The sequence below is a fragment of the Fusarium sambucinum genome, chromosome II (assembly GCF_050947815.1).
Source record: "Fusarium sambucinum isolate potato_lamoka chromosome II, whole genome shotgun sequence".
Classification (NCBI taxonomy): Eukaryota; Fungi; Ascomycota; class Sordariomycetes; order Hypocreales; family Nectriaceae; genus Fusarium; species Fusarium sambucinum.
This window is the reverse complement of record NC_139293.1, coordinates 3,114,141-3,136,445: the sequence shown is the minus strand read 5'-3', so window position 1 is coordinate 3,136,445 and position 22,305 is coordinate 3,114,141. Positions and strand designations below refer to the sequence as shown.

The 22,305-nt window shown below is 46.3% G+C and overlaps 10 protein-coding genes across 10 annotated transcripts; 7 read left to right on the top strand and 3 right to left on the bottom strand.

Moving 5' to 3' along the window:
- Positions 1 to 375: 375 nt before the first annotated feature.
- On the top strand, positions 376 to 2,016 carry FSST1_007874 (FAD-binding oxidoreductase; the record flags this gene model as incomplete). Its single annotated transcript, XM_083224702.1, has 4 exons — positions 376 to 636; positions 682 to 898; positions 945 to 1,336; positions 1,384 to 2,016. The coding sequence occupies 4 exons, from the start codon at positions 376 to 378 to the stop codon at positions 2,014 to 2,016; spliced, it is 1,503 nt and encodes a 500-aa protein (XP_083083835.1).
- A 446-nt stretch (positions 2,017 to 2,462) lies between these two features.
- On the top strand, positions 2,463 to 4,856 carry FSST1_007873 (Zn(II)2Cys6 transcription factor; the record flags this gene model as incomplete). Its single annotated transcript, XM_083224701.1, has 7 exons — positions 2,463 to 2,518; positions 2,568 to 2,918; positions 2,963 to 3,195; positions 3,246 to 3,277; positions 3,327 to 4,590; positions 4,636 to 4,733; positions 4,788 to 4,856. 7 exons carry the CDS (start codon positions 2,463 to 2,465, stop codon positions 4,854 to 4,856), a joined length of 2,103 nt encoding a protein of 700 aa, XP_083083834.1.
- A 584-nt stretch (positions 4,857 to 5,440) lies between these two features.
- FSST1_007872 (Alpha/Beta hydrolase protein) lies at positions 5,441 to 6,729 on the bottom strand (the record flags this gene model as incomplete). The annotated part of the gene is made up of 2 exons (XM_083224699.1): positions 5,441 to 6,371; positions 6,428 to 6,729. The coding sequence occupies 2 exons, from the start codon at positions 6,727 to 6,729 to the stop codon at positions 5,441 to 5,443; spliced, it is 1,233 nt and encodes a 410-aa protein (XP_083083833.1).
- Positions 6,730 to 7,129: 400 nt separating this feature from the next.
- FSST1_007871 (Zn(II)2Cys6 transcription factor) lies at positions 7,130 to 9,104 on the top strand (the record flags this gene model as incomplete). The annotated part of the gene is made up of 3 exons (XM_083224698.1): positions 7,130 to 7,443; positions 7,504 to 7,531; positions 7,578 to 9,104. 3 exons carry the CDS (start codon positions 7,130 to 7,132, stop codon positions 9,102 to 9,104), a joined length of 1,869 nt encoding a protein of 622 aa, XP_083083832.1.
- Positions 9,105 to 9,856: 752 nt separating this feature from the next.
- Positions 9,857 to 11,236, top strand: FSST1_007870 (S-adenosyl-L-methionine-dependent methyltransferase; the record flags this gene model as incomplete). The annotated part of the gene is made up of 9 exons (XM_083224697.1): positions 9,857 to 9,877; positions 9,922 to 9,968; positions 10,019 to 10,114; positions 10,162 to 10,203; positions 10,253 to 10,319; positions 10,375 to 10,415; positions 10,462 to 10,761; positions 10,813 to 11,151; positions 11,203 to 11,236. 9 exons carry the CDS (start codon positions 9,857 to 9,859, stop codon positions 11,234 to 11,236), a joined length of 987 nt encoding a protein of 328 aa, XP_083083831.1.
- Positions 11,237 to 11,504: 268 nt separating this feature from the next.
- On the bottom strand, positions 11,505 to 12,345 carry FSST1_007869 (concanavalin A-like lectin/glucanase domain-containing protein; the record flags this gene model as incomplete). The annotated part of the gene is made up of 2 exons (XM_083224696.1): positions 11,505 to 11,896; positions 11,946 to 12,345. 2 exons carry the CDS (start codon positions 12,343 to 12,345, stop codon positions 11,505 to 11,507), a joined length of 792 nt encoding a protein of 263 aa, XP_083083830.1.
- Positions 12,346 to 16,392: 4,047 nt separating this feature from the next.
- FSST1_007868 (uncharacterized protein) lies at positions 16,393 to 17,073 on the bottom strand (the record flags this gene model as incomplete). Its single annotated transcript, XM_083224695.1, has 1 exon — positions 16,393 to 17,073. The coding sequence occupies one exon, from the start codon at positions 17,071 to 17,073 to the stop codon at positions 16,393 to 16,395; it is 681 nt and encodes a 226-aa protein (XP_083083829.1).
- Positions 17,074 to 18,502: 1,429 nt separating this feature from the next.
- On the top strand, positions 18,503 to 19,317 carry FSST1_007867 (uncharacterized protein; the record flags this gene model as incomplete). Its single annotated transcript, XM_083224694.1, has 2 exons — positions 18,503 to 18,536; positions 18,593 to 19,317. 2 exons carry the CDS (start codon positions 18,503 to 18,505, stop codon positions 19,315 to 19,317), a joined length of 759 nt encoding a protein of 252 aa, XP_083083828.1.
- Positions 19,318 to 19,683: 366 nt separating this feature from the next.
- On the top strand, positions 19,684 to 20,619 carry FSST1_007866 (SDR family oxidoreductase; the record flags this gene model as incomplete). Its single annotated transcript, XM_083224693.1, has 3 exons — positions 19,684 to 19,967; positions 20,013 to 20,194; positions 20,240 to 20,619. The coding sequence occupies 3 exons, from the start codon at positions 19,684 to 19,686 to the stop codon at positions 20,617 to 20,619; spliced, it is 846 nt and encodes a 281-aa protein (XP_083083827.1).
- Positions 20,620 to 21,245: 626 nt separating this feature from the next.
- Positions 21,246 to 21,851, top strand: FSST1_007865 (uncharacterized protein; the record flags this gene model as incomplete). The annotated part of the gene is made up of 1 exon (XM_083224692.1): positions 21,246 to 21,851. The coding sequence occupies one exon, from the start codon at positions 21,246 to 21,248 to the stop codon at positions 21,849 to 21,851; it is 606 nt and encodes a 201-aa protein (XP_083083826.1).
- Positions 21,852 to 22,305: the final 454 nt, after the last annotated feature.

The following is a 22,305-nucleotide window of genomic DNA, read 5'->3' as shown; positions in this document are numbered from 1 at the left end:
GAGGCCGACGTGGAAGGTTGGAGGATTGCCATACTTGCATGAAACACGCCTCGATGATTCAGTAATAATGAACAAACGGAACCTAGCCATGATGTGCCCCATACTTCTACTTATGCCGAGTTCCGTAGTAGTATCCTTAGCGACCAATAATCATAACTAAGTTTGAAAAGTGCATCTCGTGTTTGTCATCAATAGCTGTCGCTTGAAATCTCACGTCAGCTACGTCTATATAAGACTTTCAGCCTAAAGTCTCAATGTTCCCACGGCCAGTTTCATAGGCATATTGTCTGTAACTGCCTTCTACGAAGCTGTTGTAAAGCTCACAGAACCCTGTATCAGTACGGATCTACTGACGTAGATTCGATAGTCGTCGCTATGGAGTTCATCGCAGCTGGCACAGCTTGGGCGCTGAACAAAGCGCCTTCACCACAAAAGATTCTCAGTCGAATCGGACTCGCGTCTCTCGTCACACCACAAACATGGCCAAGCTTGTCTTCAAAGCTCTCGTCCAACGCGTCGATAGTGTTTCCACACGACTCCGATTTTGGTGGTCTCGTTAGTCGATGGCGAGATTGGCACGCACCGCAGGTGCGTGCAGTTGTGACAGCTTTCACGGAGAGTGATGTGCAAGAAGCGGTATGCATGATAGTAAAGAAAATGATCAATTCTGACCTGACATAGGTCTGGTACGCAAACCAAAACGGGATACCATTTTTGGCCAGATCTGGTGGCCATGGGGCGACTGAGGCGTTGCAGCTGGCAAAAGATGTTCTTATCGTTGACATACGAGGCATGAACAATATCAAGATCGCTCAAGATGGACATCATGCAACCATTAGTGCAGGAGCCAGTGTTAAGAAAGTTGTTAGCGAGCTATGGGCTGCAAAGAAACAAACGGGTTAGTTTTCCTTGGAACAGTCTATATTCAAGCTGACAAGGGAAAGTTACCGGTATTTGCGAATGCGTTGGCATCTCAGCACCCGTCCTCGGAGGAGGCCATGGATGGCTTCAGGGCCAATTTGGTCTTGCATCGGATCAGGTTATCTCTGCACGTGTCGTCCTCCCTAACGGAGAAGCTGTGACAGCCTCCGAAGATTTAAACCCGGATCTCTTTTGGGCCTTGCGTGGAGCTGGACACAACTTTGGCATTGTTACAGAGTGGGAGTATCGTATCTACGATGTCAAGAATCCAAATTGGTCCTATGAGATTCTCATCTTCTTGGGCGACAAGCTGGAAGAAGTCCTCGAGTTAACAAACAAGATGATGAAGACTCAGCCGCCAGAAATAATCCACTGGATGTATATTGTAAATATCCCAGAGATTGATCCTGACAAGGTATGAGTACGGAGTCTTAGCAGTTTATCTCAACTAACGGTCTATAGCCGATTATATGGTATGCAATTATTTCAGATGGTCCGGCCGATGAAGCTCGAGAATACGCCAAGCCACTTCATGACATTGGGCCTATCAATGTCAACGCGGGTGCAGTTCCCATGCCCGAACTCGCTCACATTACCCTCATGAGTGAAGACACTGTCGGTTGTACAAAAGGCTTCACCGGTCTTCGCTATCCTATAGGTCTCAAGAAGTACAATCCGCCAGCCGTCCGCCAAGTTTTTGACTCTATTGCCGAAATATCTCACCGTGTTCCCGAATTGGCGGGGTCATTTTTCCTTCTTGAGGGGTACTCTACGCACGGCGTGAAAGCAGTGGACGCAAATAAATCTGCGTTTCCTCACCGTGACGATGAGATTCTCATAACGTCATATATCTTGTATAAACCCAACGCTACGCTGGACAGTTTGGCTCAAGAGCATGGGGAGAAATTGAGGGGCCTCCTTTTAGAGGCAAGCGATGAGCCGGAACAGCTACGATCATACGTCAATTATGCGCATGGCATTGAATCGCTGGAGAGTATGTATGGGTATGAACCTTGGAGGGTCAACAAGCTCAAAGCACTGAAGAAGAAGTGGGATTCTGAGAACCGAATGAGATTCTATGCACCAATTATTTAGACAGCACATCATGGGTGTCATGGATGGTCAGGCAGACTGAACTCAGCCCTAAAACATCGCTTACGGGTGAGCAAAGCAGTCAGCCCTATGCACCTAGAGCCCTTGTAATTTGCTGCACTCCACCCATGTTGCTTCGGTTGCTCCGACAAGCCAACCAGAACAGATTGACCATAGTCGATAACAAGATGGGTAGTTAAACTGCCAAGGTTTCGGCCGAACAAGACAGAGGGATAAATGGTCTAAAAGCGTAGTTCAATCGTCAAATATCCCACGTGACGTAAGCTCACATATCAATTTGTTCCGAGGCAAATGCTAACACTAGACTACGCAATCTAAGCTTAAATTCTCCGGCTCACCACTAATAAATAATAAGCAGAATTGTAGAACAAGCTTCATCCTTTCTCATCTCTTCAATCCATCCTTTTACTCAGCCAAGATACATAAAAATGCAGCAACAGCCTGTACGAGCGACACTCTCGTGTAGTTCTTGTCGTCAACGAAAGTACGTCCTCCATATACCCTGCTTCCAAAGAACAACACTAATGAGACAGATTGAAATGCGATCGCGATGAGCCCTGCAGCAATTGCGTCGCCAGAAACGTGTCCTGCCAATATGCCCCATGGCCTCGTAGTCGCGCGGCTGCCCAGAGGAGGGACAACAAGCAGACAGACCTAAACGACCGAGTGCGCCATCTTGAGACACTGCTCGGGTCCATTGTTTCCCAGCTTCCCTCTCAGCAGGGCTCCTCATCTGGCTCACCCAGTATCAAGAGTCCTGCGAGTACGTATATCACGAATCAAGGATCTCTACAATCTTCCTCCAGTAGAGACAGCACGGAGGTCAAGCCTGGTCGGTTAATGGCGAATCCGAATGAGACAATCTATGTCTCTAGCAGTCATTGGTCTGTCTGCCATTTGTCATGAGGTACGCAATTGACCTTCCAAGGAGAACAAGGTTAACAGAGAATCTCCAGGTTGAATACATTCGCGAGCATCTTGATGAGACCAACGAGTCTACTGATCTAGGCATAACAGAACAAGCCCAGAGTCAGGTACCCATGCTTCTGGGGCCTGGAAGATTGTCACCGAGCCTGGAAGAAGTTTTGGCGGATGTTCCTCCCAAACACATCACAGATAGGATTGTGTCGCGATACTTTAACGCCACCGAGCCATCCATCAGTACGTTAACAGACTGACGAGACAGGACGGCACTTGCTAATACTAGGAAGTGATCACCCACACTGGGGAGTTTCAAATCGAGGTACACATGCAACCTCTCAATATTTATATACCACTAACCACATACCTAGTACAAACGCTTCTGGGATGACCCAAACTCAGTCTCCATTCAATGGATCGGCATGTTGTTCGGCATTCTGGCCACCGGAACATTCTTATATATCCGCTCGCAGGACGAGCTTCCCGAAGGTCTAGGTGCCCCAATGGAAGTTGCAGAAGGTTTCCATAGACGCTGCACAGACTGTCTTCTCCTGTCCAAGTATTCCACAGCGCCTGGTAGATATACACTCGAAACTATGCTGTTCAATATCCACGGAGAATTCGTTCGCCGTCGCGATGCCCACCTCGGTGTCTGGATTCTCACTGGTATCGTCATCCGGCTGGCTATGAGAATGGGTTACCATCGTGATCCAGACAGTTACCCGCGTATCTCTCCCTTTCATGGCGAAATGCGTCGCCGTGTGTGGGGTGTCATTCAGCAACTCGATATCTTGACGTCTTGCCAACTCGGTCTTCCGTCACTCATCCAGGAATCGCAGTGTGATACGAAACTGCCGCGAAATATCACCGACGATGACTTTGGGCCTGAATCCACTCGACTTCCTCCGCCTAGACCTGACACCCAATTGACGCCTGTACTGTACACCAGAGTCAAAGTCCGCATGATGACAGTCTATCGAACCATTTTCAACCAGGTCTCTCTTGGCAAGACTGAGAATTACGAGGAGATCATGGCTCTTGATGAGAAACTTCACCAGCTGCACAAGTCTATGCCGCCTTGCTTTCAGATAGCCAAGTTGGAAGATTGCATCATGGTACCGCCATACATTCTCATTCGGCGGTACAACCTGGAACTTCTTTTCCAAAAGGCAAGGTGTACATTGCACCGTCACCGCATGACTAAGGCCTACCAGGATACCAAGTACAATTACTCACGAAAGGCGTGTGTCGACTCAGCTATGTCAGTGCTGGGCCACCAGGCTTCCATCCTGAGAGAAGTCCAAGTCGGTGGACTTTTATACAAGGATAGGTGGTTCCTCACATCCCTCGAGCGTCATGACTTTTCGCTTGCATCCATGGTTGTCTGTCTTGAGTTGAGCAAACAACCTCAGTACGAGAACAAGGATCTTGTTGGCTATACTCGAGAGAACATGATTCAAGCGCTTCAGACCTCGCAAGCCTTCTGGGCAGCGCTCAAGGTAGTTTCTGCTGAGGCTCGACAAGCTCATGATATGCTAACGGTGATGTTGAAAGCTATATCCGTCAATAATAAGGCGAAGGAATCCCTTCCTGATATGATGAGCGCCGAGAAAGCTCATATCCAAAATGGAAACGGTACGTTGATTTCTTTCCTGGAAGAACATGAACTGATGAGTCTAGGAAACGCGAATGGCCATAATGATTCGAATGACATGCCGTTCTCGAGCGAGTTCCAGGGCATAGAGGCTATGTTGAACAGCTCAGATGCTGTAGACTGGGTAAATTCGTCTAGACTTTTATTTTCATTGTCACGAATACTAACGACTCTGCAGGACATGTGGGAGTCTCTTGTTCATATGCCTGACGACTTTTCGAACTATGAAATGTCCGAGGAGCCTTGAAGCGAATGAAGTTTGGAGTCACATGAGCGAGTTATGGATACATATGCAGGACACTGTGATTGGGGGAAACATGGGAATACACGACCATGGCTATAGCGAGATTTGACCGTTAAATAATCAAAGAGAACAGAAATGCCACCCTAGTTATGAGCGAATGTGATTCGATAGGATCTAAACGTTCATCTCTTATGGCTACTCGCGTAATGTGACCTGCCCATATTGTCTTCAATGCATTCATAGCAAAAAATGATCCTAGAGCAACACGATTAACCGGAAGACCGGCATATCAAGGATCTTCACTGCTCGAGGAAGGTCTACAACAATGTGAAGCATTTATGCGCCCGAAACTCAACGGTTTGATAGGTGGAATATACCTATAAATGCTCCGAATTAAGTAACATGGTGGTGGTGATAAAATAGAAACATAAAAACAGTACATGATGTATGGAGAAGCCAATTTGAAAGAAACCTTCTCAGACTACTTATTTCTATACCTTGAGACTTGTGAGGCCAACGTTTCTGCTACCCATTGTCACCATCTATTGACCTTGCTCATGATCGACTTTGATAAGACGTAGTCAAGATCATGCAAATGGACCCTCAAAAAGCCACTTTCCAATCAACTTTTGGGCTTCTCTGGTCTTGAGCTCCGCATCTTTTGACAGCTCCTTATCTCCATGTAACAACTGCAACGAATCGTAGTGGTCGTACCCATGAATTTGATCTGGGATCAACAGCCATCTGTAGTTTCCATCATGTTTCTTCACTTCAAATGAGAACTTCTCATCGTCAAGAATTAGCTTCCCTGGAGGGCCAACATGACTCCGACCAACAGCCTGCTCCTCGGTTCGATGGCCTGACAGACCGCAAATCATTCTCCAGGCTTCATTGGCGAGCATGTCAAGCTCATCAGCAAGTACAAATATATTTGGCGGCAGTTGTTCTTTGGGTGTGTAAATGGGACTGAGAAGAGGATCTTGCAAGTCTTGTCCAGCCAGTTTGTAAGCTGCATCAAAGACTGGGGAAAGTCTAGCAAGAAAGTCAACAGGTTTCGCGCGGAAGCCCCCAAGCGATGGTTTATACTGCCTCGTCTGCATTTTGTACTTTTGTGTTACAGACATATCAACCACAGGATACATTGGGATCACGGTCTTGATCCGCCTGACGCCGTCTCCACTGCCACACATGCTGGGTAGTGTAGATACGGAGAGCGCCAAGTTTCCACCGGCAGAAGAGCCCATCAGAGCAACACGATCCTTGTCGATGGGCAGAGAAGAGTCAGATAGGACGGCGAAGATAAGCTGCTCCAAATCATAAATTGGTGTTGGGAAACGAACGCGAGGGGCTTTTCTGTAGTTGAGTGCAACGACCAGAACTGAATGCATGTTTGCAAAGTTATAGTTGAACAGATCATCGTCGCGCGGATTGCCCATAACGAAACCGCCGCCATGGATACTGAGAATGGTAGGGAGTTTCCTCTGAGATTGTGCGTTGAATCCTTTTGGATAGAAAATCCTTAAAAGAGTCAGTAAACATTGTGAGGCTAAACGAGACGTCAAGCGTAGACGCACCTTATGTGTAGTTCTGGTAGAAAAGCATATTTTTTGACAACTGTGGGCGGATGTGCGGACGATATGAACCTCTCTTTGAGAGCAAGTACATTATTGGCGATAAGATTGAAATAGTGCAATATATAGTATCCCGCTGCATATCGGATAGCAGCAAATCTCGAGATTGACTCTTTGTACCGCCGTGTGGCTGCTTCCAGCGAGATGTTTTCCTCTGTCATGATGGAAATAAATTTAAGTGAAAGCTGTATTTTGCGGTCAAGAGCGAGCAATATGAAGAATTGAGCGGAACCCAGACGATACATAAGTACATTCTGAAAGCCCCGCAAATAAGTCGCTTCATCACCTTATGCCTCGGTTCGGAGGAATTTTGAGTTCATGCTATTATCAACTGAGGAGAATCGTTGACGGCATTAAAATCGAGACATATTTAGTTCCAAGGGAAACACGGCACTACATTTTTGCACAGGGGACCCCTTGGTATCGACCTAGGACCAGTGTCAATGAAGCCGTCAGATGTCTTTGTCTACCTGATCGACTTAGCGAACTTAATATGCTCTGCTCATTGGATCGGTCATGCTAACCCGGGACTAGACCTATTTAGAGTCCGAAGCGCCCGAGCCTTCATCTCACCTCCCGAGACTCCTTTATTCAGCAGCCATTCTTCTCCTTCTGCTTATTACTTACTCGCAGTCAAATACGGCTATGTCAAACGAATTACGAAAACATGCTTGCACAATCTGTGCTCGTCGCAAGGTCAAATGCGATAGACTAGATCCTTGTTCCAATTGTCAAAAAGCACAAACACAATGTTCCTACGAAGCACCACCACCGCCTAAACCGCGCAAAAGGGCTGCCGATGAAGAATTGTTGACCAGATTGGCTAAATATGAAGACCTGATGCGAAAGAATGGTATAGATTTTACTGAGCATACCAATGTCTGGGTATCTCCTAGTTTGGGAACAAAGCTTGGAAGGGACACTTCAACGGATGCTGATTCTCCTTCTCCAACTGAACTGTAAGTGACATATGTTTCTATGTGACTCAACTTTTGGAAGCTGATGAAGGTTACCTTTAGGTGTCTTTGGTCAACCTTGTGTCCAGAAGTGAGATATTTCTACCCTGTCGCATAGTTTTAACTAACTTGACCAGCTAAAATACCCTCTCATGATGACTTTGCGACACAAGGAAGACCCCTTCCTTCACCCATCACCACCTTTCAGGTCAATGCTGAATACATCGGAACATACATACGGGTTTCATCCAGAAGCAAAGCACATTTACTTCCTCTGGCAAACGTTTGTCGAGACTGTCAACCCGCTTATCAAGATCATCCATGTCCCAAGTTTGCAAAAGCGCATCCTTGAAGCTAGTTGGGATCCTTCGCGCATGGACAAGTCACTTTCGGCCCTCATGTTTTCTATCTACATCCTCTCCATCACCTCATTAACGTCAGAGAAATGTCTATCTTCCTTGAAGCAGGACAGAGGGGCTTTACTCACGCACTATCGAATTGCAACCCTAAGAGCTCTTGCTGAGGCTGATTATATGGAAACCAAGACACTGGAGGTGCTGCAAGCGATGACACTTTTCATCTTTTCCAACCCGGAATCTGAAGTAGCAAGTACCATGATGACAGTTGCTATTAGGGTAGGGCAGATGATGGGTATTCACAAAACTGAGTCCGACACGAGGTTATCCTTCTTTGAGAAAGAGATGCGGATAAGGCTTTGGTGGCAGATAAAAGGCCTCGACTCTAGAGTCCGCGCTGTTTCAACGCCGGGAATTAAACCTTCCAAAAGCGACTTTGGAGACTTGCGGCCTCCTCTCAGTATGAATGACGCCGATTTGCATCCAGACATGCTGGAGCCTACTACAGAATACACTGGTCCAACAGAGATGACCTGCGTGCTTATGAAGTACGAGGTCACAAGCTGGATCCAATCATCACCCCGGGCGGCAAAAGTTTTCGAGGGTATGGCTCCCGGCTTTACAAAACCTAGGACATCGACCAAGATCGAATACGAAGCTGTCAATGAGCTAGAGGCTATATATACGGAAAAGTATCTGTCGAAATTGGATAGATGTGTTCCGTTCCATGATTTGACCTACACCATGGCGAATCTAGCCCTTGCTCGCATGAGATTTATGCTGCACCATCCACGAGGTCGATCAGTGTCCGGAGAAGATGTGTACATTACACGACAAGAAAGTGACTTTCTCTTCAACGCAGCCGTTTCATTCATCCAATACGTCGATATGGGTTTCAAGAGCAGGTTCTCATCTCATATATTTACCCATTTGACTTCTACCTACCACATCGACGCATACATCTACGTTGTGAGCGAGCTGCGCAATCGAGATTCGGGTTCTAGAATTGATCTGGCGTGGAAGTTGGTGAATGGTTTGTATACTGACCACCACGAGCTGATCGATAATACTGAGAGTCCATTGTTCGTCGCTCTGGGTAACTTGGTTCTAGAAGCTTGGGAAACACGAAGAAAAGTATTGACTGAGGCGGACGTTATCCCGTCTTGTATCGAGTTACTTTGGGCCAAACGACGGGTTGCAAATGCAAGTGCCGAGGTACAAGCTGCTGCAGTTAATGGTCTTGAAGGATGGGAGTTCAATGTGGACGACTTTGATTGGAGTTATTGGAACAACTTTATGCGTTTTTAGACGCGTTTAAAAATAGCTCTCGTCAGACAGATAACAGATCCAGGATAGTGCAGAATCGACCGATACGAGAACGTGAACATCTGTACGTCTTTACCGACATGCCCCTTTCGTGACGAAGCCGCCTGATCAGATCTATTAGACTTTGAGAAGAACCCCATCCAATTACCGACATGCCCGATTTGAGGGGAAAAGGATGAGAAGGTTTCGCTTAAATGTAGTGTCAATAACCGTCGTTCAAGTTCCAACAAATCACGACCAAGAATAAAGTGTTGGGCTTGAAAAACCTGAATAAACCTTGAAGAGCAAGGGTCTCTTTTACCGCCCTCGCGTTAGCGTAGTTCACCCCGCGAAAAAAAGAAGAGACAAGATAGGACGAGAGAAGGGAGAAATGGATGGACGTTCCTATTGGTGTTTGGGAAAGTTTCAGAAACAGGACTAGGAATAGCATGTTTAGATGGCAGGTTGAACTGGCTTAGATCTATCACCATCCCATTCATGTCATATCCAACAAATAATGTACCTACATCGTGAGAACGACCCCTGTCTACTTCACCTGCAAAACTCAAAATGCCACCCCACCTGTCAATGCACCTAGGTGTCAATGGACAAGCCACCAACAGACTTGATCTGACGTGTCACTTCCCCTCCTCAAGACCAAAAAGGAAGCCGGCATACTATGTACATAAATGTGTCATGCAGCCCCGCCTCGGCGACTGGTTCGTTCCCGATACTTTCTGTTTGTATGCATAAACATGACGGCTCAAATTGAATCGGTAAGTTTGTCCATTTTAGTACAAGAGGTTGCTGATCAAGGCAGGATCCTGCTCTGGATCTCGATAACGAGACCGACATCAGTGCAGAGAGGTACATATCTAGTTGTCCTTGAGACTGGTCTACTTGCTAATTGGATTTAGTGAGATTGAGTCTACGGCGTCGATTACGTCGAGTATCTTTGAGAATCACTACTTTCAGGGCAGGACTTATGCGAACCCCAAGTATGGAAAGCATTGGTAAGATATTCGTGACTCAAAATAAACAAAAAATGCTAATGAATCAGGGCGCCGAATGATGAAGAACAACTCGATGCACTTGATCTTATGTATGTCAACCGTTGTAACGTCTAAATAGATAGTCACTAATTTTCACAGACACCACTGGTTGACGTTGATGCTTGACGATAAGCTTTACCTCCCACCGATTGGCGAAAATCCGCAAGTAAGTTACGGTAGTGAAACTCATTTCAACTAGGACATGTTCTGATATTTTATAGAAAATCCTGGATGTTGGCACGGGCACAGGAATATGGGCCATGTGAGTCAAGCAAGCTCTATCAATAAAGCAAGTTAACATGCCGTAGTAATGTGGCGGATGAATTCCCTTCTGCCACGGTGATAGCTACAGATATCACACCAAGCCAACCCAGTTTTGTCCCGCCAAACGTCGAATTCCAGATCGACGATGCAACGATGGAATGGACTTTCGAACCTGAGTCGTTTGACTTTATCCACATTCGCTTTTTACAGGGTACTATTGACGACTGGGACAAGTTCTATGGTCAAGTGTACAAGTTTCTCAAGCCAGGTGGTTGGTTCCAGCACATCGAGCCTGATCTGCAGATGTATTCACAAAACTCCGTGGTCAATGTTGACGACGCCCAGTAAACACCCCATACTTTCTTCTAATTAACAACTACTGACTAAACTCATAGTATCTATACTCGCTGGGCAGATGTGTTCAAGAAGGTGGGCGAAAAAACAGGCCGTACCTTTGATTTTGCCGACCACAAGCTGGAGAAGCTCGCCAAATCAGCCAATTTCACCAATGTGACCCAACAAACACACAAGATTCCCGTCGGCCGGTGGCCTAGGGATAAGAAGAAGAAAGAGCTTGGAACTTTCGTGGGGTTGGCGTTTAGTCAAGCGCTGGATGGATTCATAAAGTTGCCGCTTTGTGAGATTCTCGCGTGGAGTCCTGAAGAGATGCAGCTTTTTGCGGTTGAAATGAGAAAGTCCATCATGGATCTCAAGACACAGACTATAGGTCAAGTGTAAGTTTCCTTTTGCTGCTATATCCAAGAGGAATGCTAACAGCGTGGCAGGTTCAGTGTGTATGGACAGAAACCGGAGATTTAAAGAGAATCTGATGTGGCATGGCTCGCCTAAAGTAGATATCGACTCATGACGACGACGATGATGTTTGAACGAACTGATTTACTTTCTTGATTAATGTTTTGACAAACAAAGCAGTCTACTTCAACATGTGCATTGACTTAACGCAAATGCATGATATTAAAACTCAATTACATTTTTCTCAAGTTTAGATAACTCTCACTAGGTATACAAATATATAACCCGATAAATTATATGCAACGAAATCCAAACACTCTTTGCCACACACGACTTAGGCAGTGTTGTAGTACATCTCGATCTTCTTGATCTTGAAAACAGCGGTCTGCTTGGGAGGTCCAGCGCTCCAGCCCTTGTCACCGTTGGACCAGTTGTTCCAGATCCAGGGGCCAGGCACGTTGGGGACATCCTTCTTGGTAGACCACATCTTGGCGCCGTCAACGTAGAACTGGACAAGGTCCTTAGTCCAGTCAATTCGGTACTCATGCTCGGTGGTAGTAGGGTTGGAGGGAGGGAGTACAGCCTTGTGGCTGGGCTCGCCGTCACCGTCTCGGTCCTGGTTTGTGAACCACAAGCGACGGATTCCACCGTAGTTAGACTCGGAGTTGGGGTCCGAGAGCCACTCAATGTCGGTCTCCTGGCTGTCGGATTCGTAGAAGAACATTCCTGGAAATTATTAGTAAGGGCCCAGTTCAATTGGGTTGTTGGGACTTACCGTTGCAAACACCTGCAGGTTCGCTCAGAATGGCTGTCGTTCGGACAGACGCATACATAATGTTCTCCATCTCGGTAGCAATTTCGGCGGACTTGTAAGGCTTAGCCTTTTGGCCACCTGGCACTGTAAGCTCTAGGTAGCCATTGCTAAGCTTGACGTTGGACGATGTAAAGACGTGAGTCTTGCCAACAGGATAATCGCTGGCGTAAAGGCCCTCAGGGAGAGTTTTGCCGTTGAACGTCCAGACCTGCTTGTTGGCAAACTTGGTAGAGCGGTCAAGAATGTAATGACCCCCTTCAAGCTTGGGAACAGGTGAGCGCTTAGTAGAACACTCCTTGGGTGCGGCGGTTGTAAGGCCCAGGAGTGTCACGGCGACGGAGAGGTAAGAAGTCAGATGCATGATGATATAGATGTACAGATAGTGATGGTCTTGAACTTGAGGTATCCATTTTGACTTGGCGGGCTGGGTGTTTATATATATTGTAAATTGCTTTGCTGGAAGGATTGTAGGATTTGCGGACGGATTGACATCTAGACCGTGCTGAAGGAATGATGCTAATGTCGGGTCTGGCTTAGCGGTGGGTATTCGGGCTGAGCATTCCAGGGGTCCATGGGCCTAAGTTTAAGGAACATGCCAGAGACAATTGGTCATTGTCTATCTAGACTCTAGACAAACCGGACAAAGACACCGCTCATTTCTCACGGGCCGAACCTCTGTGGCTTTCCTCTTGGCATCTTGTCTCTCCTCGTTGTTTTCTGTCTACTCTTTTGTTGGACACGTCTTTGCAGGCACAATGTCCAAGTCATCTCCTGTTTACATCACTTATAAGCACTAGATCAAGGTTGAAACGGAGCGTCAGCGGGTCTTTAATTTCCTTGTTGTAGACATGTCATTGGTCTTTTTGCGAGCATGAAAAACTGCGGTCGCAAAGTGGAATCTCACGAGTCCAAGATGGCAAATCATGGGGAAAGGGAGAAATGTAGCCTTTCTGATTGAAACGAGACAGGCGCATGGTTCAGAAACATCGTAAGTCTGGTCCAAGCTGTGGGATCCTTGGTCAATAACTGAGTCTGGTACGCATGATGGCTGCATAGTCTGTCCAATTGATCATCTCTTTTGTGAGTAGCTTATTGTCTCATCTAAGTATCCTTGCTAGAGTAATCGACCTGCTGCGCCTGTTGAACCTGCATCACTTTACCTGTGAAGGGCCATTCCAGGCGGCTTTAGCCTATAGCGCCCAGCAAATGACCGTCAAGTCGAGCCCTAGGTTTTTGTATTAAAACAGACTGCAAGCGTCCTTTTCCTTACAATTACAATTCTTTGGCTACAGAGGCTGCCAAATCTGTGTGAATTCCAGTACGTAAGCCCTGCTTCAACTGATTCCTTTCATATATCTCAAGCAATCCATCATACTCAGCCTCGATCCTTGGAGACGGGCCGTGCTTCTCGATACACCATCTCTTCCGACTAATCACAAGATTGCACTGAGCATTGAATGTAGAGAATCCTCGCAGGATCTTTCTCTGTCAGCAATTCAAGAGCAGATTTACTTTATGTCAACTTTGTCGTTTTCACCTAACCATGGCGATATTCACTCACGGCCATGATCCCATTTTAAGCGCAATAGTACATTGTGAAGCCAGGGTTTATCCTAGTGTAGTGGACGAGGGAGTGGTATTCATCGAAGTCGACTCAATAATTTATACGGCACATACTCCTCGTCCGGCATGTTTCGTCGCAATGCCCTACCCACACTTTTCTTGTCGGATGAAGGAACAAATGTGCAGGCCCATGCGGAAGAAGAGAATTGCCTGCAAAGATCAGGCCTTCCATAAGCCGATGGTCTTGACAAGGACTGCAACTTCCGAGATGCAGTCGATGTCTAGCATCGGCAAAAATGACAGCGGGCTTCAACACGGGCATGATTTTCTCGCTGCCTGATATAAGTATTCCCCACGTCTCTCGCAATTCCCTGGGAAGTTCTTTTTGTTCCCAATAAGCTTCAAGGTTCTCGATATAACATTCATCGGAGGAATGTAATCGATCATAACGTCCATAGTCATGGCCGGAGGTTGTAACTTCAGCTAGCAATGGTAAGAGCGAGGTATCGTTAAGGTTGTGGACCCTGAAACCGGTGCCACCAAGTTTAGGTTTGGCATTCCATATTACCCCCGAGATGCCAATGTAGATTGTCTTGATCTGGTGGTTGTTATACGCCACTTTTCTCTTCATGAGGAACTTGTGGAGATCTTCCAAATGTCTCGGTTCCGGCCACAATGTAGCAATTGCGTCTACCCTCTTATGCAAGGATGCAAGACTAACAAGTGCCGGTCGTCGTAAGGGCATGAACATAATGTCGATGGGTATATCATGAATCACTTTCAGACTCTCTGAGCATGTCTCTATCATGCCATGTGACGACAATGATAGACCATCCAGGCTTATTCCCAAGTCGAGTTCGGTGGAGCCAGTGGATTTCACGCCAACTTTGTTCATAACCGCGTTTCGTTCTTGAGGCGCTACCAAACCCCATATCTGTAGTCTGATCTCCGGTGGTAGATCGGCGAAGGTAGTAAACGTTTTCGAGTCATCACTTGCCGTAGAGCTAGTTGATGGATTCATTGCGGGCTCGGAGCGTGGTGTGTTCTGTCCTACTTAAGTAGAATAGTTTAGGAAATTTACAGAGTCAAGTGCCGCTGAGGTCTTCTTTTTATAATTAAATTTGGCGATAAGGTTCACTGTCCCCGACTTTTTGCTCTGGGTTACCCAGTAACTGATGGTTTTAAAGGTCTAACGTTTACAAACTTTCCCGGTATGACGAACATTCGCCCAGACCCTACCCACCCGCAGGTAATTTTTACTTTGCTTCGAGATTTCTTCTGACCAAATCTTTCCCCCGGTGACTCAGACCGGGGAGCGAGCTCCAGATACTCCGAGTGTATTTTGTGAAGCATCAACAATGGCTTTTTGTTGGACTAGTACACTTCAACAACTAATTAGCAAAATACCATGATACCAATTCCAATGACACGCGTTCCGACGATAAAAAGTACTGCTCGCATTTGATTCAGCATAGATTGTACCGATCATGACATTTATCACGTTCTATACACTGACGTGCCGCTTGACTTGCACGATATCATGATCATTCGTGGCTCATAGCTAGTATCATGGGCACGCAAGTCCTAGAACAGTTTTAGATATCCAATCTAATTAGTCTTAATAGATGATTTAAAATATTAGCTTGAAAATGGAGCTGAGAGCTGAGAGCTGCAAGTCCTCAGTTCTGTTCCTTCGTCTCCAAGAGCCGCTAATCTGTCTCCCAAGCATGTCTCGACAATACTTTGATACGTTTCTCCCATTGAGTGTCCCAATAGTGGTACTTTGTCCAGCAGGACCTTTTCCCGAACCTGGTATGGATCCAAATTGAGATGTTTCTGAATCATGTCCTTCAAGGGTAGCCATATTCCAATCTCTAGAAGTACCATACCCAAGCTGTAGTAATCATATGTTTAGTGTAAGTTTTAGGATCTAGCAGACATTCTTGCAGCTAATCAAGACAGATAACCTATGCCATGAGGCCCTTGTATGGAGTAGATTTTCTGGTTCGCCCTATATCACTAAGTGCTTGAATAATCGCCTCGATTACGGCTTACACTCTCGTAAAGCATCTGATTACAAAGAAACCGCCTTTCAGCTGGCTATCTGCTATTTAGTAGGATATGGCACTACAAGGAGTGAAGAGGAGGCAAAGGCGATGATGAAATTCAGTGGCAAGCAAGAAAGCGACGTGCATCCAGAATTGTCGTCTTTTACGAGCCCAACGACCAAATGGACTAGAAGTGCCATATCGCTTTTTCCGACATGGCTGGTTATTATCGAGAGCACAGCCTTCTCCAAGAAGCAGAGCAAGTCATTCTTCGAGAAATTGATGCCGTCAAAAAGACTATTGGGGACCACTCTTGAGGTTGAAGTGGTTACGCTTCGAGAAAGGGTACTAGGGGCAGAACACCCAGAGACAATCTCAGCCATCGCTAACTTGGCAACAACATACATGTCACTACATCGCTTTCGCGAGGCAGAGGATATGGACACACAGGCAAAGACGGTAAGCGAACGGGTTCTGGGCGCAGAACAGTTAGAGGTAAAGCTCGTGAGGCTTAGGCAAAAGGTTTTAAATACGGCTCATTCAGACACTAGAAATGCCATGGGCTGCCTGATTGTCACTTATCGGCTCCAAGGTCAGTTTACCAAGGCGGATGAACTGGAGGCAGAGCTCATGGCAATTCTGGACATGGTGAATGACTCCTAGTCTAATATCTATGTATCTTTGAGAAATCCCGTTACTTCTGTCATGAGTAGTTTTGGTCTGATAAGCCTGATCTAATTCTTCACATAAGCTCTTTCGATATTACTAAAAAACATAGATTCTTCATCTGTAATGCTTTATACTAGGATTGCAATAGTGGCCAGGCCAAAGAAGGCGAAAAGACCTAGTCCGTGCAATGTATGTGCACTGTTCTCGGAGGTTTTCGAAGGCTCGGCCTCACCAGTTATGGTTACCACGTTTTCTTCGGTCTTTGAAGGGTCAGCTTCGCCCGTTATCGTCACCAAGTCGCCGTCATCGGTGTTCGTTGTTGCCTCTGTAGCTTTCGCGGTTCCAGAAACAGTAGTTGAAAGATACTCCTGGCCGGATGTAATAGTGACAGGAACCCAGGTGAAGCTTCCGTAGCCGAAGTATTCGTATAAAGAAGTATCACTAGCAGTGCGAGTGAAAGTCGCAGTAGGGCTTCCATTGTCGTTGCCGCCGATGTTGATAGTGGTGCATGTCTTGGCGTATGTTTTGCTCATGTCACACTGGACAGAAAACGTGTAGTCTTCATCTTCGTCTTTGATTGCCATATACTCTTTGTAAAGGCCGGTTGTTGCCGCACCAGGCACAGGAGTCTTATCGGCCCATGGCCCGACGATGATAGTATCTTTAGTCAAGCCGCAATCTTGTTTATCTTTCTTGACGTCGCAGTCAAGGACAAAAGTCGTGGCAGTGGCATCGGCGCCAATGATATTAGCGACAAAATTGCCTGTGTAGGCAGGGAGAAGAAGCGACGTCGTTGTGTGTGAGGTCATGTTGAATGCGGATAGAAGCAAGATAGAAATGCAATGATGGATGGGAGTAGGTTGAAGTTCAGGAGGTTTAGTTACAAGGGGAACTTATCGATGCAGGGGTTCACAGTTCTGGTCCACATTTCATCAGCCAAGGTCTTGGCTTAAGTCATTCTTTAATGGTTCAGGGTAACTAAAACTGACGGAGAAAACGGATGGTAGCCCGCCAAGGTTTATACCCCATCAGGCTGAACGAACTATATGCAAAAAGAATTGTTTGCGGTTTATGTGGATCGAACACATGACCTTCAGATATCGAATGATTGAAGTTTGACTTCAGTCTGACGCTCTCCCAACTGAGCTAAACCCGCTATTGGATAGAGGAAGTGGTCAGTGTAGTCTCTATGTCGTGTGCCGCCACAGTTCTCAGAGAACTGACAGTCCTAGGGTAAACTGCTGCTTCGAGATATTATCCAACAGCATAGAGTGTACTTTACCGATACTGTTAATCTGATTACCATTTTTTTATTAATCCAACCATGACTAACTGGATTTCTTAAGTCCTAGTGCTTTGCATGTGTTTCAGCTCTAATAATATTATCTGGTGATCCTTAAATTTGATGATCCTGTCCTGCCTTTTGTGAAAGTCCACCCTGTGCTAAAACTTAACAGGATCTATAGATAATTTTCCAAGAATGCAAGAAAGCATTCCCTATAACTCCACATACCACTGAAACTAGATTAGTATTACAGATGATAACAATTAGCAAACCAGTCGACTAGTTTACCTAGCTACTGTCATCTACGATCTACTGACGACTGTCCTGAAAAGAGTAAGTAGGTAATAAACTTCAACTGCAGAGCTTTCAGTTACATACGACCATACCTATCAGAGAACTCGGGATCCCGTCCGCTCTCCCATAGACAAGCTGATAAGGGGCGGATCAGTAGTTGGGTCGGTGACGACCAGCGAATCCCCGCTGTTGTATGTTGTTCTTCTTCTCTTTTTTTCTTTTTTGCCCTGTAACCACCGTGCTTTAACTGTAGACTTCAGAGATAGATAACGTGATCCAAATCGAAAGATGTCAGCTGTCTGATGATGACATTGTAAATATCCTTTTCTTCTGTGACAGTAGTCATTCATCAAAGCAATATCAAGAGGTGTTCTTGGGATTATTCCACCGAGACAATTTCAACGAGTGTTACATACTCTAGCCTAAAGACTAGTTATAACAGATCCTCTGCAGTTAAATGAAACGTGGCGTAACTCCGTTTAACACCACCGTTGAAGCATAGTACTGAGTTCCGCCAACGGATTTTAACCACAACTTCCCGTTAACTCCGCCAGCATCAACAAGGCAGGGAACATGCAGCAAGCACTACTTATACTACGACAAGTAATGTCGTAATTATCTAGCTATGTTAGTACACTATTACGCCTCGTCCCCTTGAAATGTCCAAGTACAAGAAGTTCGTTCTAATCACTGGTGAGTAGAGCATGTCCACAACATCACCGAGTTACATCATTGAGTTTGAACCATAGGCGCCAATCAGGGCGTCGGCTACGAAACGGCCAAGAACTTACTTCTATCATCTGTTGACTACCATGTCATTATTGGTAGTCGAGACGAAACCAAAGGGGAAGCGGCAGCGAGTGAACTTCGGTCGCTGGAATACATCAGGGGAACGGTCTCTAGCATACAAATTGATGTGACGGACGATAGATCTGTCGATGCTGCAGCCCTTCATATCACTTCGGAATGGGGCCGATTGGATATTCTAGTCAACAACGCTGGTATCATCTCTATGGCCAGCCCCCCAACCCGCGAAGCATTCCGCTCTGTTCTCGAAACCAACCTCATAGGAGCACTCAGCGTCACTGAAGCATTTCTTCCCCTTCTTAGAAAAGCAGAACATATGCCTCCCCGCCTCATATTTGTCACATCAAGCACAGGTTCCATCACTCATGCTGCCAACTCGGAATCACCATACTACAGTGGGCATGCTACTGAGTACCGAACTAGCAAAGCTGGTCTGAATATGCTCATGGCAATGTATTATGCTCGACTCAAGCCAGAGGGCTTTTTGGTTTTTGGTGCGGATCCAGGGCTATGCGCGACTAACTTTACGCATGACGCTGAATCTCTTAGACAGCGTGGGGCAGCTGAACCAGGGGATGGGGGAGAACGAGTAGCTTGTGTTATTAGGGGTGAAAAAGATGAAGCTGTTGGAAACGTGGTAGGAGTGCATGGTGTCGTCCCGTGGTAGGTTGCATACACTTTTCGGACCAGTCCTACTACTTTGGGCCACTTAACGGAATGAATTTCCATTATCTCAAGAGATCAGTGTTGAAGAACTCCCATTTTCATATCCATGCCCAAAAGGCCTGCATTCATGCTAAACATGCACTGTTAGATAATATCCACAATTGCTGACAGTCTCCTTCAACTGCTTACTGTCGATCCAAGGCGAGCTAGGTAGTTCTTGGGTGTTTTGCGGGTCGAAGAATAAGCCAACCTCGCTCTCACCAGAGTCTGGAGATCTTAAAACGGGTCCCTTATTTACTGTACTTAACTGACAGAAGCCCCTCCCTGCTTATTGTCTGACACTTGTCCATATTGTATATATCAGAACATGGTTCTAACGTGGTTCATAACCGGCTGCTCCAGTGGCTTTGGCGAGTCCTTCGTTCGCCAGCTTCGCGCTGCAGGTGACAATGTTATAGCGACGGGGCGAGATGCCCAGACAAAGCTGTTTCATTTGAATGGCACTGGTGCAGCAATTCTTGATCTTGATGTCGCAGCACCTCCCAACGTCATCAAGGCCAAAATTGACGAGGCTTGGGGTATCTATGACGGAATCGACGTGGTTGTGAATAACGCCGGTTTTATTCTCAGTGGACCGTTTGAAGAACAGAGGTTAGCCCCTAAGCCTTGTGTTTGACATGACTGACACAATAATAGCCAAGAGGATCTGGAAAGGTCATTGCAGGTCAATCTACATGGCCCCTTAAACATCACTCGTGCGATACTGCCGCATTTCAAAGAGAGAACGTCTGGAACATTGTTTTATGTCAGTTCTCAAGCCGCGTGGCACTCTGATCCTGGCGCATCCAGTTATTGCGCCAGCAAATTCGCCTTAGAAGGTAAACTCCACTGCACCACACATCCCTTCATAGCTAACATATCAGGTGCTGTGGAATGTCTTGCAAAAGAACTTGCAATTGTAGCACCAACCTTGAGAATCCTCATCGTTGAACCAGGATACTGCCGTACCCCTGTCTTTGACAAAGTGCAGTATGTTACGGGAGGTGTGCCTGAATACTCTCAATTCAACGAAGCGGTTCGAAGTGGTGTGGCGACGTTGTCGGCAACTTCACCAGGGAATCCAGAGATGGCTGTCGCTCGAATGATTGAGTTGGTGAAGGGGACCGGCTTTGCGGAGGGAAAGACAGTGCCTCTACGTGTACCGCTAGGTTCAGACTGTTGGGGGAGAGTTAAAGCAAAGTGTGAGGAGACGTTGGACGTCTGCAGTGAATGGGAGGATATAGCGAGAAGTACTGACTATTAGACAGAGGTATAGACTTGAAGCTACAAGAGAGGCCCGAATAATTGGAAGATAGTATAATAGATAACTCGAGGATGTTCTTCTGTTAGTGATCTATCCCCCCTCCCTCTCATACTGAGCAGATCCAGAAGCAGCTGAGCGCAAAGAATCATCGAAAAGTAAAGATTTAGAGTCACACACATGCCTTCCTCGACTGGCTAAAAAGAAAATGATGTTGGATAGGAGAGCCACGAATGGCAAAAGAAAGGGTCTGGCCGGGGATTGAACCCGGGACCTCTCGCAAGCAATGCTATAGGGTTTTCCCTAAGCGAGAATCATACCACTAGACCACCAGACCGGTGAATATTGTTTAATAAAAGTCTACCAAACTTAGGCAAATATACTCTTTAAATCTCTGCTGTCGCTTATCCTCCATTAACGGGCAGGTGCCTGGCTGAACTACCCATGGACCAACACCACGATTCAAGGCTAACCCACTGGAGAATGGCTTGTCTCCTTTCTCATTTCCTTCCCATTCCCCGTTTCTCTTCTACAAACACTCATTTATCCCGTGCTTTCGCTCTTTAATATCTCCTCGCGGCATCAACCTTGTCTGGATCACTCTTTACCAGACCATTACACTATCCAACATGACTACCACTCGTTTCTCCACGTCGCTGCCTCTTCCATATTATGGCACCCAATCCCTTGTCGCCGAAGTCCTTGGCGCCGACGCCACAGCGACTACATACCTCTTGAACTGCCCCCCTGGCACCGACGGTAACGAGTGTGGCACGTACAACAACACACTTACAGTTGGACCCTGGGCAAGCCAAACCATTCCAGCCGGCGCTGCCAGCACAGGAAACCTTGATATCTTCATCACGATGCCATCTGAAGACAAGGAGGATGATTGGAGGATGTCTGTCCACTGCAAAATGTCCCATACCGTTGCTAAGGGTTGTACCACCATCAATCTGGGCGGAAACGATGATGGATCTCCCACTTCCACCATCTCCGATACTGATGAGTTGGAAGAGTACGACCTTACTTATGCACCTGTCGTCATTACCGCTGGTATGGATCTTCTCAGCGCCAAACATACTGGTGTTCCAGAAGCCAGCGCAACCACCACCGAGAGTTCTGAAAAGGAAACCACTACACCTACAAGTACTTCTGGCGCCTCGACATACTTTGCACATATATCTGGAGCCATATCTGTTGCTGGGATTGCTGCTTCTTTGCTCTCGTCTTAGATGGGATATTAAGTTGGGAACGGTCTCATTTTGTAGTTTATTCCTCTTGTTCATTCTTCATCTACCCAATTGACTTAGTAAAGACACACCCCAAATCCAAACTGCACACCGAAATTGACTTTTCTACAACGCATTCCAAGATTGTAACGTCGCGTCCCCGAACAATTTCGCATTACTAAGAATAAATCTTTTCAACTTTATGTGAACGACATATGAAACTTGCGATCCCTCAAAATTGATATACATACAAAGTAGGTATAAACAGCTAGTAATACAGGGTATATTTAAATAAAGACAGAACTAAAAACAAATCCAACCGCAAAAGATTACCAGCTTGACTCTATTCATTTACCTCCCACATTAGCGCATCCCATACAGATCCTCTGAACCGGCACCCGGAGCCATGTTCTAGACAAACACAGAGGCCATATTCAGGGCTCGGCCCAGAAGGATG